We start from the raw sequence: 16,857 nt of genomic DNA on the forward strand, positions 1-16,857 counted from the left end.
AGCCTCTATAGAGAAGTAAAGAGTCGCTATAGAGAAGTAAAGAGCCTCTATAGAGAAGTAAAGAGCCTCTATAAAGAAGTAAAGAGCCCCTTTAGAGAAGTAAAGAGCCTCTACAGAGTAGTAAAGAGCCCCTATAGAGAAGTAAAGAGCCTCTATAGAGAAGTAAAGAGCCTCTATAGGGAGGTAAAGAGTCGTTATAGAGAAGTAAAGAGCCCCTTTAGAGAAGTAAAGAGCCTCTATAGAGAAGTAAAGAGCCTCTATAGGTAGGTAAAGAGTTGTTATACAGAAGTAAAGAGCCCCTATAGAGAAGTAAAGAGCCTCTATAGGGAGGTAAAGAGTCGTTATAGAGAAGTAAAGAGCCTCTATCGAGAGGTAAAGAGCCTCTATAGGAAGGTAAAGAGTCGTTATAGAGAAGTAAAGAGCCTATATAGAGAAGTAAAGAGCCTCTATAGAGAAGTAAAGAGCCTCTATAGAAGTAAAGAGCCTCTATAGAGAAGTAAAGAGCCCCTATGGAAAAGTAAAGAGCCTCTATAGAGAAGTAAAGAGCCTCTAAAGAGAAGTAAAGAGCCTCTATAGAGAAGTAAAGAGCCCCTTTAGAGAAGGAAAGAGCCTCTATAGAGAAGTAAAGTGCCTCTATAGAGAAGTAAAGAGCCCCTTTAGAGAAGTAAAGAGCCCCTATAGAGAAGTAAAGCGCCTCTATAGAGAAGTAAAGGGCATCTATAGAGAAGTAAAGAGCCCCTATAGAGAAGTAAAGAGCCTATATAGAGAAGTGAAAAGCCCCTATAGAGAAGTAAAGAGCCTCTATAGAGAAGTAAAGAGCCCCTATAGAGAAGTAAAAAGCCTCTATAGAGAAGTAAAGAGCCCTATATAGAGAAGTAAAGAGCCTCTATAGAGAAGTAAAAGCCTCTATAGAGAAGTAAAGAGCCTCTACAGAGTAGTAAAGAGCCCCTATAGAGAAGTAAAGAGCCTCTATAGAGAAGTAAAGAGCCTCTATAGGGAGGTAAAGAGTCGTTATAGAGAAGTAAAGAGCCCCTTTAGAGAAGTAAAGATCCTCTATAGAGAAGTAAAGAGCCTCTATAGAGACGTAAAGAGCCTCTATAGTGAAGTAAAGAGCCTATAAAGAAGTAAAGAGCCTCTATAGATAAGTAAAGAGCCCCTATAGAGAAGTAAAGAGCCTATATAGAGAAGTAAAGAGCCTCTATAGAGAAGTAAAGAGCCTCTATAGAAGTAAAGAGCCTCTATAGAGAAGTAAAGAGCCCCTATGGAAAAGTAAAGAGCCTCTATAGAGAAGTAAAGAGCCTCTATAGAGTAGTAAAGAGCCTCTATAGAGAAGTAAAAGGCCTCTATAGAGAAGTAAAGAGCCTCTATAGAGAAGTAAAGAGCCCCTTTAGAGAAGGAAAGAGCCTCTATAGAGAAGTAAAGTGCCTCTATAGAGAAGTAAAGGGCATCTATAGAGAAGTAAAGAGCCCCTATAGAGAAGTAAAGAGCCTATATTGAGAGGTAAAGAGCCCCTATAGAGAAGTAAATAGCCTCTATAGAGAAGTGAAAAGCCCCTATAGAGAAGTAAAGAGCCTCTATAGAGAAGTAAAGAGCCCCTATAGAGAAGTAAAAAGCCTATATAGAGAAGTAAAGAGCCCTATATAGAGAAGTAAAGAGCCTCTATAGAGAAGTAAAAGCCTCTATAGAGAAGTAAAGAGCCTCTACAGAGTAGTAAAGAGCCCCTATAGAGAAGTAAAGAGCCTCTATAGAGAAGTAAAGAGCCTCTATAGGGAGGTAAATAGTCGTTATAGAGAAGTAAAGAGCCCCTTTAGAGAAGTAAAGATCCTCTATAGAGAAGTAAAGAGCCTCTATAGAGACGTAAAGAGCCTCTATAGTGAAGTAAAGAGCCTATAAAGAAGTAAAGAGCCTCTATAGATAAGTAAAGAGCCCCTATAGAGAAGTAATGAGCCTCTATAGAGAAGTAAAGAGCACCTATAGAGAAGTAAAGAGCCTCTATAGAGAAGTAAAAAGCCTCTATAGAGAAGTAAAGAGCCTCTATAGAGAAGTAAAGACCCTCTATAGAAGTAAAGAGCCTCTATAGAGAAGTAAAGAGCCCCTATAGAGAAGTAAAGAGCCTCTATAGAAGTAAAGAGCCCCTATAGAGAAGTAAAGAGCATCTATAGAGAAGTAAAGAGCCCCTATAGAGAAGTAAAGAGCACCTATAGACAAGGAAAATAGTCGTTATAGAGAAGTAAAGATCCCCTATAGAGAAGTAAAGAGCTCTCTGAATGGCACACATACACAATCCATTGTCTCAAGGCTTAAAAATCCTTCTTTAACCTGACACTCATGCAGCCAACCGCTGAGAACAGGGGAATTGCCTGGATCCCGGCGAGAGCTGTTGTGTCTTTTGCACCATTTCTTTGTTTAAGCTCCCTGCGATTGCTTGTTTTCTGCCGACCTGTGATGAATTAGTCTACAGCTCTGGCCCATTCTCTGGCGGGGCCCCAGGAGACTGCTGCTCCCCGTTCTGAGGGCTCAGACAGCCAGTCTGGCTGGCCACACACAGTCTACTGTACAGCGCCATAATGCAGCCTCTCCATCATCAGGCAAATTCATTTTCCAAGGCTTAGCAGTGGGCGGCGGCCGCTGTGTGCTTCAGGGTCAGCAGGCAGATGCAGTGTGTGATAAGAGCCCAGAAAAAGGAGATTATAGAAGTCACAGGTTGGGAGATTGTGCTGGTTGGGCGGAACTGATGGACCTTGGGGCCAGGGAGAGCCCAGTGTATCATGGAGTTGAGACAGCAGCAGGGAGCTATGTCCACGATGTGTAATGTGAGAGAGTACAGATAGAGAAATATATAGCTTTAAATAATTAACACTACTCAGCTCAAATCAAATTTCATTCGTCACATGCTTCTACAGGTGTAGACTAACAGTGAAATGCTTACTTACAGGCCCTTCCCAACAATGCAGAGACAGAGACAATAGAGAAATAATAAAAAAGTTAAACACGTAATAATAAAAGTAATAATAGATACACAATGAGTAACGATAACTTGGTTATTTACAAGGGGTACCAGTACTGAGTCGATGTGCAGGGGTACGAGGTAATTGAGGTAGATATTTACATATGTGGTCCTCTGTAGCTCAGCTGGTAGAGCACGGCGCTTGTAACGCCAAGGTAGTGGGTTCGAACCCTGGGACCACCCATACACAAAAAAAATTAAATGTATGCACGCATGACTGTAAGTCGCTTTGGATAAAAGCGTCTGCTAAATGGCATATTATTATTATTATTATTATATTACATATAACTAGAAATAAAGTGACAGATAGTCCACAGTAGCAGCAACGTATGTGATGAGTCAAAAAAGTTAGTGCAAAAAGGGTCAATGCAGATACTCCAGGTAGCTATTTAACTAACTATTTAGCAGTCTTATGGCTTAGGGGTAGAAGCTGTTCAGGGTCCTGTTGGTTCCAGACTTGGTGCATCGGCACCGCTTGTCATGCGGTAGCAGAGAGAACAGTCTATGACTTGGGTGGCTGGAGTCTTTGACAATATTTTGGGCCTTCCATTGACACCAATATATATCTCTGAGAGAGATAACCCCTCTATTAACATCAATATATTGACACCTATTGACACCTATATTGACACCAATACACTGAGTGTACAAAACATATTTCCATGACATAGACTGACCAGGAGAATCCAGGAGAAAGCTATGATCCCTTATTGATGTCACCTGTTAAATCCACTTCAATCAGTGTAGATGAAAGATGAAGGGGAGGAGACAGGTTAAAGAAGGATGTTTAAGCCTTGAGGCAAATGAGACATGGATTGTGCATGTGTGCCATTCAGAGGGTGAATGGGCAAGACAAAATATTTAAGTGCCTTTGAACGGGGTATGGTAGTAGGTGCCAGGCGCACTGGTTTGAATGTGTCAAGAACTGCAACACTGCTGGGTTTTTCACTCTCAACAGTTTCCCGTGTGTATCAAGAATGGTCCACCACCCAAAGGACATCCAGCCAACTTGACACAACTGTGGGAAGCATTGGAGTCAACATGGGCCAGCATCCCTGTGGAACGCTTTCGACACCTGTAGAGTCCATGCCCTGACAAATTGAGGCTGTTCTGAGGGCAAAAGGGGTGGGTGGCAGGGGGAGGGGGGGGGGGGTAAAACTCAATATTAGGATGGTGTTCCTAATGTTTTGTACACTCAGTGTATATCTCTGAGAGAGATAAGGGGGTGAAACTGCTCAAAAATGTTGGTATACAATAGGTACTTCTCTATGGACAAGTGGGATTGTGAAGAATATACTGAGAACATGATTTCATTTAGCCTCATATTACTTTTGTTCACACACCCATATCATCCCATAACTTACTGCTCAAATATTAGGAGCAGGCCTCAGTAAATGTCTTTCTAGCTCGAGTATGAGAAAGATTGTACTCCATATGGTGCCATACATAACAAGACATTTCATTTTTTTACTCCAGTGGACATATAGCCTCGCGTTGTGAAAATCATATTCATAGCGTGTTTACAAAGCACACACAAGCATATGAATATACATATGCCTGTTTACTGAATGCATCGGCCCATAATAATGACATGTTGTTTTGCGCTCCAGAATGGGTAATAGGATGCTGTGGGTCAAGAGATTGCTTATATTACACAACTCTGTCTTACCTGTCAGCTTTCTACGGTTATTATGCCATGAATTTAAGTCTACTACATATTCCACCTGGTTTTATGTTATGAAAACGTAATTACATTTACATTTACATTATTGCAGTCTGTTCTTTGGGAAAATGGTAGATTTACACCCTATTATGATTGCACTGAGAAAGAGACCAGCCATATGCAACAAAAGTATGTATAATGCTAATTATACAATAAAATCAACAAGGAGCACTGGACCCATATTGGAGAGGACCACAGTCATTATGTACACAAGGACAGTCTCTCAGTGAAGCAAGAAATAAGCATTCATAACAGATGTTTTCATTTAGTTGATTTTTAAAACTAGGTGCACTCGTATATACTCGGAGGGCAAACTGCGGTCAAAATATTCTGGTTGTTCAAACGTCAATGTAAAAAGGTCATGGTATAGATTAAGATTGCAAGAGATCTACAAAATGTTGCTACTAAACATTATTTTGGGTAATTAAAATCCTACCCATGGCAATGTGATGAAGTCCAGCCTAAAAAAACGAGCTCTATTTTAGATGATGGTGAGACTTTATATGGTAGATATTTTATAAAATGTGATTCAGTATAGTGGTCTATATGCAGCAACCCTGGGAGGATAAATGGGGCTTGTGCCAAAGGGGGGATTCTGTCTGAGCTGGAATCCCATAGCTAATGTGACACACAGCAACCCAAGGTGAGGCAGGCCTGAGCTCAGGCAGGCAGGCAGCCCAGTCAGGCAGGCGTTCCCACTGAGGGTAGTGCTGCTCAGAGCCCTTCAGGGGATCACAAACACTATGTCAAACAGCTCATTAGCTTCAGCTGTGGCTTTAGTAAGTATGTGGAATCGTCCTGCATCATGTTTTTGACCCCAATCTAAACCCACTTTCATCAATGACACAATTAGGGCTGAATTGAATGGGAGTGCAGTTAAGCAGGGCCCTATATGTAACGTATGCATTCAGCCCATGTAGAGCAGCGCTCTGGAACGTAACATTATGTGACTTTGATTATACACTTCCAGCTCATATGATTATCCCCTGGGATCGGTCCATATTTTTTTACCGCTTCATTTTGATTTATTTTGTAGCTCAGGAAGTGCTCCTGCTGAACATTATTTTCAAAAAGGATCATCATGTATCATTGTAAGGACACATGCTTTAATCAAGTCAACCATCTGGCCGGCTGCTTATGCGCCATCAAGCTTAAATGCTTTACATCTGTTGATCAAATGGATGTTTCATTGTTTTCAGAGAACACCCCGTAGCCCTTTCCTGCAGTCAATGACCAAAAGCGGCCTCTTTGGCGTCATGGGTGGAATGTTATTAATATTTTTCATAATTTCATAATTAATAAAATAAAGAAATACGAAGATGTTACATTTCAGTCTTCTGTTATGTATATAAAGTGTAATATTGGGATGCAAACTGAAAATGGAATACATTTCAACTCTATATCTGACATGGTACAGGTGTCTTCTTTATTTTAAGCCCATAACCATGTGTGTGAGGTGTATACTTTTGTTTCAAAGTAGATTTGTTTAAGACTACCAATAATCACTTTGTGTGACACTGATTTAGCCCACAGCAGTAAAAGGTTTTAACCTTTGAGGCTCTCTAAACTTTTTTGGCTGTCCTACACAAGCTTTATCGATGTTGTTGTGTTTTTATGGCAGAATGGTAGGTAGGTGGGCGCAGAGGTGATTCAGATCATTACAAAAGAGGATAATGCTCCACGTTTACCTGAAGATCAGGCAGGCTTTGAATGGTAATCTTTACGGCACTGTTTGTGGTCTATGGAAATGCAGGCACTGCATTGTGGGATTTAGTGAGGCACCTGTCATCAGCCACTGATATGGTATGCATTTCTCCAGATTTAGGCTAAGGTTATCAAGATAGAGGCTCACACTTTTCTATAGTTGATGACTAGGCCACATATTTGGCACTGCTGACTTTTGGGACATATCTAAATATAGTGGCAATGCATTGTGTCAAGATATGGAGAGTCCATGAGACAACTTTATGCATACATTTAAACCACTCCCAGTGGGTCAGCATCACTAAAGAACACGAAAGCATGTCTTTGACGTTACGATGAATTATTCCACTTATTTAGCGCATTACATTTTACTCATTTAGCAGACGCTCTTATCCAGAGCGACTTACAGTTAGTGAGTGCATTTTTTTTTTCATACTGGCCCCCCGTGGGAATCAAACCCACAACCCTGGCATTGCAAGCGCCATGCTCTACCAACTGAGCTACATGGGACGAGCATGAGTCCCAAAGTCTCTGAATGGCTGTAGAAACGCTCAGCCCCCTTAAACAGACAGCCTTGCCAGTAATGTTATGTGTTCCTTCAATGAACTCTAAATAAGTAATGGGCTGTTGGATGTGTGAAAGGGGAGGTTGCTGTAAACATACACCAGTCTGCTGCCTACCAGCACAGACGCCAATGAATTAATCAATGAAATAAACATGTATTTCATATTTATTGTAGTCTTTGGAAATTCAAGAAAAGCCATGCGCTCTTGCAGGGATTAATAATGCATTGGATTCAATAATAAGGTAATCAACAGACTGTAGCTTACACTGAAGCGTGTCCAACTCTAGAACACACACCAGGGTCCCAGAACACACACTAGGGTTCCAGAACACACACCAGGGTCCCAGAACACACACTAGGGTTCCAGAACACACACCAGGGTTCCAGAACACACACTAGGGTTCACTAACACACACCAGGGTTCCAGAACACACACTAGGGTTCCAGAACACACACTAGGGTTCCAGAACACACACCAGGGTCCCAGAACACACACTAGGGTTCCAGAACACACACCAGGGTTCCAGAACACACACTAGGGTTCCAGAACACACACCATGGTGAGCTCTTTTCAATACCACAGGCCCATTCATTAAGCTCCTTGCATTGATACGCCATTGATTCCAACCCCCCCACAAAAGCCTGTTTTTGTTATGAATATCATATAAAGGATTGCTCTCTCGTACAAGGTGATGCAGTATCATGAGGCCCTTTGAATAGGTTACATTTATATGAAATTATATATTTCTATATATCCTGGCATTGACTATGCACTTCTGTATATTTCAAATCAGTATTGTGTATTTACTGCACACATAGTCCATACAATATGTGCATATAAAGTACATGCAGTGGTCCTGTCTCTTGGTCTTTCATCACAGTAGGATTATACTGCAGTCAAACGCAACACATACGATGCAGTATAATTCTGTCCTGTATTATCAACAGAGAAGAAGCACTTTTAATCACTGTCTTTGATTGATTATCCGTGTGTAAAAAAAGTGCCCACTTTGCACAAAAAATTTCACTGTGAATATTTGACAAATAGACCCTCTCCAGCCTCCTCCAACGACAACGCTTAACTTGAGTGCATATATACAGTGCCTTCGGGAAAGTAATCAGACCCCTTGACTTTTTCCATATTTTGTTATGTTACAGCCTTATTCTAAAATGTATTAAATAAATAAAAATCCTCAGCAATTTACATACAATACCCTATAATGACAAAGCAAAAACAGGTTTTTAGAAATGTTTGAAAATGTATTAAAAATAAAAAACAGAAATACCTTATTTACATAAGTATTCAGCCCCTTTGCTGTTACAGGAGGGGGTCGCAGTTCCGGAGCGACCCACCCCTCCGACAACCTTAGGCACCTCCTCACTCACAGTCTGGACTAATCAGTATCCTATTGGTGTCACCTGTGTCTACCTGTTCACCTGTGTATTTATGCCCACACTTCCCTGTGTTCCCTTGCTCAGTTTTCTCTGTTAGTTTCTCTATGTCCAGCAGTACTACTCAGTGTCTGATCGGAGACCTATAAACAGATACTTGAGAAGTGTTCTCCCTGTTTCGTTATTTGTTTCAGTCGTAGGTAGTATTTCGTATTTTGGCTGTCAGCCGGTTTTTGGAGAGTTATTTGCTCCGCCTTTCTTTTATCGTGATAAGTTCGTTATTTTGTATTCTGACTTCGGGACCACCAGTAAAGATCCTTGTTTCACCATCTCTGCCTACTGCCTACTGTATATCCTGCACCGCACCTGGGTCACACCTCACCCCAACCCTTACACTTTGCTATGAGACTCAAAATTGAGCTCAGGTGCATCTTGTTTCCATTGATCATCCTTGAGATGTTTCTACAACTTGATTGGAGTCCATCTGTGGTAAATTCAATTGATTGGACATGATTTGGAAAGGCACACTCCTGTCTATATAAGGTCCCACAGTTGACAGTGCATGTCAGAGCAAAAACCAAGCCATGAGGTCGAAGGAATTGTCAGTAGAGCTCCGAGACAGGATTGTGTCGAGGCACAGATCTGGGGAAGGGTACCAACAATTTCTGCAGCGTTGAAGGTCCCCAAGAACACAGTGGCCTCCATCATTCTTAAATGAGCTGGCCGCCCGGCCAAACTGACCAATCGGGGGAGAAGGGCCTTGGTCAGGGAGGTGACCAATGACCTGATGGTCACTCTGACAGAGCTCTAGAGTTCCTCTGTGAAGATGGGAGAACCTTCCAGAAGGACAACCATCTCTGCAGCACTCCACCAATCAGGCCTTTATGGTAGAGTGGCCAGACGGAAGCCACTCCTCAGTAAAAATAACATCACAGCCCGCTTGGAGTTTGCCAAAAGGGACCTAAAGGACTCAGACCATGAGAAACAAGATTCTCTGGACTGATGAAACCAAGATTGCTCTTTAGCCTGAATGCCAAGCGTCACGTCTGGAGGAAACCTAGCACCATCCCTACGGTGAAGCATGGTGGTGGCAGCATCATGCTGTGGGGATGTTTTTCAACGGCAGGGACTGGGAGACTAGTCAGGATTGAGGCAAAGATGAACGGAGCAAAGTACAGAGAGATCCTTGATGAAAACCTGCTCCAAAGCGCTCAGGACCTCACACTGGGGCAAAGGTTCACCTTCCAACAGGACAACAACCCTAAGCACACAGCCAAGAGAACACAGGAGTGGCTTCGGGACAAGTATCTGAAAGTCCTTGAGTGGCCCAGCCAGAGCCTGGAGTTGAACCCGATCGAACATCTCTGAAGAGACCTGAAAATAGCTGTGCAGCAACACTCCCCATCCAACCTGACAGAGCTTGAGAGGATCTGCAGAGAAGAATGGGAGAAACTCCCCAAATACAGCTGTGCCAAGCTTGTAGCGTCATACCCAAGAAGACTTGAGGCTGTAAACATTGCCAAAGGCGCTTCAACAAAGTACTGAGTAAAGGGTCTGAATACTTATGTAAATGTCATATTTCAGTTTTTTATTTGTAATAAATTACCAAAAATTTCCAAAAACATATTTTTGCTTTGTCATTATGGGGTATTGTGTGAAAGAGAGCGAGAGAGAGAGAGAGAGAGCAGAGAGAGAGAGAGAGAGAGAGAGAGAGAGAGAGAGAGAGAGAGAGAGAGAGAGAGAGAGAGAGAGAGAGAGAGAGAGAGAGAGAGAGAGAGAGAGAGAGAGAGAGATGGTCACTGACAGAACCCATTCTGTGATATTGATTTTCACAGTAGAAAGTAAAGGTTCTTTAAAATGTGTCATGTCAGACTGATGCACCATCTTGATTGTTGATTCCCTCATTGATATACAGTTATTCAGTTATACAGTTACCAAAGTCACAATACTGCAATGTCGGGAAAAAATACAAATAAACACAACAAAGACTTGTGTATTATTCATTTCGATGCATGCTTTGTGAGAGAAGATCTTGTGGGTTCCTCAGGTTCACAAAAATGAAGTATTGCTGAATAAGCAAATGTTATGCAGAAGCTATCTCAAAGTCCTCTGCTGCGCTCCCTTTAATGTGTCTGTATAGAATGATGGGGCCGTTTGTAATGGAAAACAGAGAGAATTGCATGCAGATCCCCACTGGGCACAGACGTCATTTCAACATCTATTCCACGTTGGTTTAATGTAATTTAATTGAAATGACGTGGAAACAACGTTGATTCAACCAGTGACGGAGGGGAAATGAGTGCCTGTACCTGTAAACGTATCTATTATGCTCCCGATTCGATTTATCGCACCAAAATATATCTGCATACACAACAGAAATATGCAAATCACATCAGATGTATTTTTTCTAAAATGTGGGATTATCAGTAGTAGGCAGGCACTAAATCTACTCTTTTCTCTTGGCCTTGCTGCAGTCTGAGTTCCCTCTTCCCTCACCCATTTCCGAAACTCCCCACACTCACATAAACACACACAAACACTCACCCAAAGGGAATGAAACCCATTGCTCACCCAGCGCCTGATGAAATTCAGCCGACACCGGGGTCATGGAGTTGTGTGGGAGACCATTGATGTTGAGCGCCCCCATCTGGTGAATCTGGGTGGCGGGGAAGGCCACGCTGGGAGTCAGGTAGCCTCCGTGGCTCGCTGCCATGATGGCTGCCTGTTGCTGCATGAGCTGGGGGAGCAGGCGGGAGAGACAGGGAAAAAGGTTAGTATGGATGGTGGGAGAATAGAGAAAGACAGGGAAATGAGGGCTGGGCAGTGAGAAATAATTTGAATAAAGCGAGAGGATAGAGAGAAAAGAGTGAGAGGAAAGGATGGAGAAAGAGACAGGAGAGAGAGAGAGAGAGAGAGAGAGAGAGAGAGAGAGAGAGAGAGAGAGAGAGAGAGAGAGAGTAAATACAACCCATATTTATGTTTATTTATTTTCCCTTTTGTACTTTAACTATTTGCACATCGCTACAACACTGTATATAGACATAATATGACATTTGAAATGTCTTTATTCTTTTGGAACTTTTGTGAGTGTAGTGTTTACTGTTAATTTTGTATTGTTTATTTCACTTTTGTTTATTATCTATTTCACTTGCTTTGGCAATGTAAACATATGTTTCCCATGCCAATAAAGCCATTTGAATTGAAATTGAATTGAGAGAGAGAGAGAGAGAGAGCGGAGAGATGAGCATAGGAAGGTTAGAATAGAGGGAGGGAAAGATGGGAGTTGATGGATGGATAGTGCATGAAAGTGAACAGAAAGTAGAACGGGAATAATAGAAAGGGAAGAAAATAAAAGTCTGTAAAGCGATGTTTAGTGAATCTGTCTATCCTCACAGTGAGTGGGCTGTCAGCAGCTGTAGGAATGTTTCAATAGCTGTCTGTTGGGCTCATTTAAATCAACGGATTGACATGTGCATATTATTCCTGTCTCTAGGGACCTGGGAGAATTGAATTGAATTGCATTTATCTTCCTTGGTCAAACTTCTCTGTGAGTGTCCCTCTCTGGTTGTGTAAGGTAAAGTGGAGGGGCAGTGACAGTGACATCTCTCAGTGGCTCCGCTCGTTGAGCTCTTTTTAATTTGCTGCGGTGCCACTGGCGTGTCATTAGCAACGACCTGTAATGACAGTCCATTTACACTGGACACACTGATAAAGAACTGGGCTGACACCCTCTACCACTTAGCATTAACACACACACAGCTAAACCCATTCTCTATCCAATACTGCCTAGAATATACCCACATACACACCTAGTATTTCTCATCTCAGTTTTCTCTCTGCAGTGCAGCTACAGAGGGCCTAATTCCAGAGAAAATCCATCATTGTACAATGGTGTTTGCAACCTCTGGACCAGTGGGTTTATCTGGGAAATCAATGCTGGCATGTACTTCATGATCAGGGATGCAGCTATGTGGAGGAAAAACATGATCAAGATGGGACTATCCCATCGCTCCCTATTCCCCCCCCCCCGAGTCAGACACAGCTAAGCAGAAATCACTCTGCCACTATAGCTAGCTCTGATGCTAATGACCATATTGTGCTGTTGAGGCAGAAGATGCCACTCTCCCTGTATTTGCGTGGAGTCCCTGGATAGGAAAAGCCAATTATTTTCCCTCAATGCCCCTGTCAGTTAACCTGAAAGCGGCTGTCCCGCCACAAAACGGGCGCCGCTGGCACCTCATCCATTAGCCACATGCCTTGCCACCACTATCTATTAACTCCTTTTGTCATTTGCATAATTGTATCAATGTGACAAATGGGGATCATCCATTCTGCTTTGAATAAGATAAATTGAGATTTTAGGGGTTCAGAAAAGGACATCTAAACCAAATCACAAACAACAGAAAAAAGAAAACAAACAATGAGAGGAAGTCAATGTGAGAGCTGTGCTTGGTGTAGGATAGGGATGGTGTTAATGCCCTCATTAAGATCAGACTAGGGTTGGAGATTTGGGGTAGAGGGCCTCTGATCTCATTGGCCCCTGTGTTAGAGCATACTGTCACACCCGTCACTGGCTTTTGTCCCCCTCTCAGGTTCTTCTGCCTGCTTTCAATAGGAGCTTGGGGCTTGGGCTTACTTGAATAAGCTTGCAATCCATTTGCCAGTGGCCTATACAAGCTGCAGCAGGCCTAGATGGTAGAATAACAGAGTGGGGTGGAAGGCCGCCGTTACTTTACATGCATTGCATAGATAATGCAGTCCTTCATGCCAGCCGCCATACTGTCATGCATAACAACATGGCATTCAGTGATGCTTTTTCAGAATTAAAATGCAGCAAGTTGGAAGCTCAGGCCTGTAATTATGTTGGAATGAGAGTGGGTAACACAAACTGGCTCTGATAAAAAGCCTTGGTCCACCAACTGGAAGTGTTGACAGAGATATTCAGAGTCATTTTCTTTTTCTTTTTTCTACAACGTTCATCCATATTCAGAAGCCATTGCTACAGTATATTTATCCTCGGCAGTAGATAGCAAAATGTCTGTGGCAGACAAAGAGCTAAATTGCATTGAACTGAGTCGTCATCATCATGGCCATAACTTTTTCTCGCTACGAAATGTGAAAAAAAGGAAGAAAATAAAATAAACGAAGGGAGAAGAAAAGAAGCAGGGAACAAGTTGCCCGTGCTACAGCATCCATTTACTGTCAGGCATCTGCTATTTTGTTGCAACCTGATGGTTTTATTCTCCCCTGGTTCCAGCAGGCAATCACCTCTTTATCACATGGCAATTATCTCTGTAGCACTACTCTGTGACTTGCTAACTCTCAGCACCTAACCTTCCAGCCAGTCCTGCACAGGTACTGAGGAGGAGGAGAGAATGGTGTGTGTGTGTGGGGGGGGGGAAAGAACCCGGTTATTGAGGTCTTGGACCTGCAGATTGCCTGAAACTGCAGACTGGTGTGCACTCCAGCAGAGAAAACCTGAAAACAATGGAGTCCACTGCAATTGCCTGGCCTGTGCTTAATGGCTTCATTTGTTACCATCATGTATCTCCTTAGTGGGGTTTTAATAGTGTTTGTTTAATCCCTGCTGCACTTTACTGTGTGTGTGTGTGTGTGTGTGTGTGTGTGTGTGTGTGTGTGTGTGTGTGTGTGTGTGTGTGTGTGTGTGTGTGTGTGTGTGTGTGTGTGTGTGTGTGTGTGTGTGTGTGTGTGTGTGTGTGTGTGTGTGTGCATGCGTGTGTGCGTGCGTGCATGTGTGTTGTGGTGTGTGTGTGTGTTTTGGTTTGGGAGGGTGTCCCACTTATAAGGTCATTTTAAATTAAATGTCCAGATCTGTACAGTAGCCTTACCTAAATAAATGTTTTCTCTCTTGTATTATGTTTGGAACCTTTAATTAGGCATTATATAAAACATCCTCCTCCTTATTGGCTGTGCATAGTTCCTGCTTGTGCAATGAACTGATTGGTGGTTTTGGTAAGACGAGAGGACAGGCCAATCAGTTCATTATCAGTTGTTAGGTCCTCTCTTTTATGAAATAGCTGGATTTAATGTAAAACACATTCTCAATTTACATTGAGTTTTTATAGTTGCTAATTTCCTGATCTGTGTTGGGTTGGGTTGTGTTGGAAAGGATCAGCTATATATATTCTGACTAGTTCCAACAGGGGGCGATGTTTGTCAATGTGAGTACTACACTCACGCGCCTCCTACCCCTCACCCACACATAACTTTACCATTTGCACACTGTTAAAACAACTATTTTCTCAAGTCATACATTTTTCTCACATTCAATCTAATAATCTAATAATGAGTTTGTGCATCTAGTGTCGCACATCTCCAAGCCTTCCCTTCTCACACTGACATGGCATGTAGCATTTCTGAGACAGCAAGCTGAAATGGCTGTTCTCAGGAATATACACAAGGATTGAGATGAGAGGAAGCAAGCAACACAAAACAAATCGAATCATGTACAAATATGCTCCATGTGTATTGACAGGCAACAGATGACAGGGAAAATGGGTAGCTGGTTTATCGTGTATTTACACTGCTTCTTTAAAACAACTATTATCAGCCATTTGGAATGGTCTAGGAATATCTTCCTTCTCTCTCCCTATGTTTCGTGAAATCACAAATGGGATGTCATCTGTCAGAACAGTGCTGCGTCTATCTTGAAAACGGCACATTTCTCATTTTTGGCACATGTTGTCAGTGTTGTATCCCTCCAATTTGTGTTCACAACCCCCCCTCCCCTGGTTTGACTAAAATCCAATTTACAGGCTGTCAGCTCAACTCTATAATCCTATCCACTGCTGTATTTGTGAAGCAGCTCTTTGAATTTGCATTTTACTGTACTGTGTATATATACGATCCCTGTAGATGTCTGTATTCCATACCCTGCTAGTTATATATACTGGAAAACATATGGAGGAATACATACTTTTAAAATAAAGTTATTCTGTATCATTGTGGGTTTTCTTCTTGGGGAGGGTGTAGTAGTTTATTATAAAGTAAAGAAACATTTAAAGTGTATAACCCTGTTGCAGTTCATTCCAACCCAATAAACAGGAAAGACTGTCACATGCTGCAATAATCTAGGGTTTCTGTGGTATTCAATCAAAACTGCAGAGTGGAAACTCCACACTGTTGAATAATAACATTGTTCCTGTGCCAACTGAAAGCATGGTTTAAGTAATGGAATTCATTAGATAAAATGTGTAGGGTGGAATAAAACACAACTAGCTGCATTTTTACTTATTATAACTATAACTATAATAACGGAAACTAATAATTAATATCTAATAACTATAACAATAATGACTGTAACTAATATCTAATAAATGTAACTATAATGATCAAATATCTAACATGACTAGAAACTTATCATTCATAAAACTTAAGCAATGGATTGGCATATACCCACCTCATTGTCATGCTGCAGCAGTGCCTGGAAAAACAAGACACATGTTGTTGTGTGGCATAGAGTTGGTGACAGAGTGTGTAGCTATGTGTGTATGCATGCATATGTGTTGTGTGTGTGTGTGTGTGTGTGTGTGTGTGTGTGTGTGTGTGATGGGGTGCGTGGGGCTCTGCCACAGTAAATAAGAGTCATGGCCAACCTGAGCGGGACACAATGCTCTCCCAGCAGACCACCACTCCTGAAACATTTGCATTTCTCCACATTTCCTGGGGATGTGCTGCATTTCATGAATTGTAATGAAGGTAGGAGTTTAACTGGAGAGAGCACAGAGATGGCCTCGCAATTACTCTGGGACGGTCAATTTACACATTTCATACTGGTCCCCATGCCTGTGATATGAACATCAGGAAAATGGGGAAGCCCCCGAGACCTGGGCAGCCTCAAAAATGTATCCTGGCATTTAGAGAAGAAAAAAGAAATTCTGCCCGTCCGTACAAATAAGTAAATAAAGAAAGAACGTCATTATTTTATAAATATATACATAGTGTGTATATTTATGCAGTCTGCTGTGACTAAGGTTAAGGTATTTATCCGTGTCGGACTGAACCCATTTCAGCTCCCTTTAAGCGGCAGTAACTCTGGATGCAGGCTAAAGAGGTGTGTGTGGAGATAAGATTCCTATGAAATATTCTGAGTCATCTCTGGCCCCTGGTGAGAGGAGAGGGGAGCAGAGCGGGGAGCAGCATGGGCCAGGTGAGTTCATCAAAGAGCCTGGGGTCTGCCATGTGTGGATGGTGCCCTGCCCTGCTCTGGGGGGTGTTGGGGGGTAAGAGGGGTATGGAGGGTTGGGGGTTGTGTTAGATAACTCACGGCCCTGCCCTGGGGGTGTTGGGGGGTAAGAGGGGTATGGAGGGTTGGGGGTTGTGTTAGATAACTCACGGCCCTGCCCTGGGGGGTGTTGGAGGTAAGAGGGGTAATGGGTTGTGTTAGTTAACTCACTGCGTGTGCGTAGGTGCTGTAGGTGCTGAAGGGCAGGGCAATGGCTGGGT

At 42.4% G+C, this 16,857-nt stretch overlaps 1 protein-coding gene across 1 annotated transcript in view; it reads right to left on the reverse strand.

The window, feature by feature from the left end:
* Nucleotides 1-16,849, reverse strand: part of LOC311114977 (CUGBP Elav-like family member 5) — a gene marked incomplete at both ends in the record, with an annotated part of 29,567 nt that extends 12,718 nt beyond the window's left edge. The window contains 3 exons of the mRNA XM_084190203.1: nucleotides 10,963-11,128; nucleotides 15,812-15,835; nucleotides 16,808-16,849. Coding sequence (XP_084046329.1) covers nucleotides 10,963-11,128; nucleotides 15,812-15,835; nucleotides 16,808-16,849 — 232 coding nt within the window. The remainder of the gene's footprint in view (nucleotides 1-10,962; nucleotides 11,129-15,811; nucleotides 15,836-16,807) is intronic.
* Nucleotides 16,850-16,857: the final 8 nt, after the last annotated feature.

Source organism: Coregonus lavaretus, assembly GCF_964263955.1.
Source record: "Coregonus lavaretus genome assembly, contig: HAP1_SCAFFOLD_6665, whole genome shotgun sequence".
In the NCBI taxonomy this organism is placed as follows: domain Eukaryota; kingdom Metazoa; phylum Chordata; class Actinopteri; order Salmoniformes; family Salmonidae; genus Coregonus; species Coregonus lavaretus.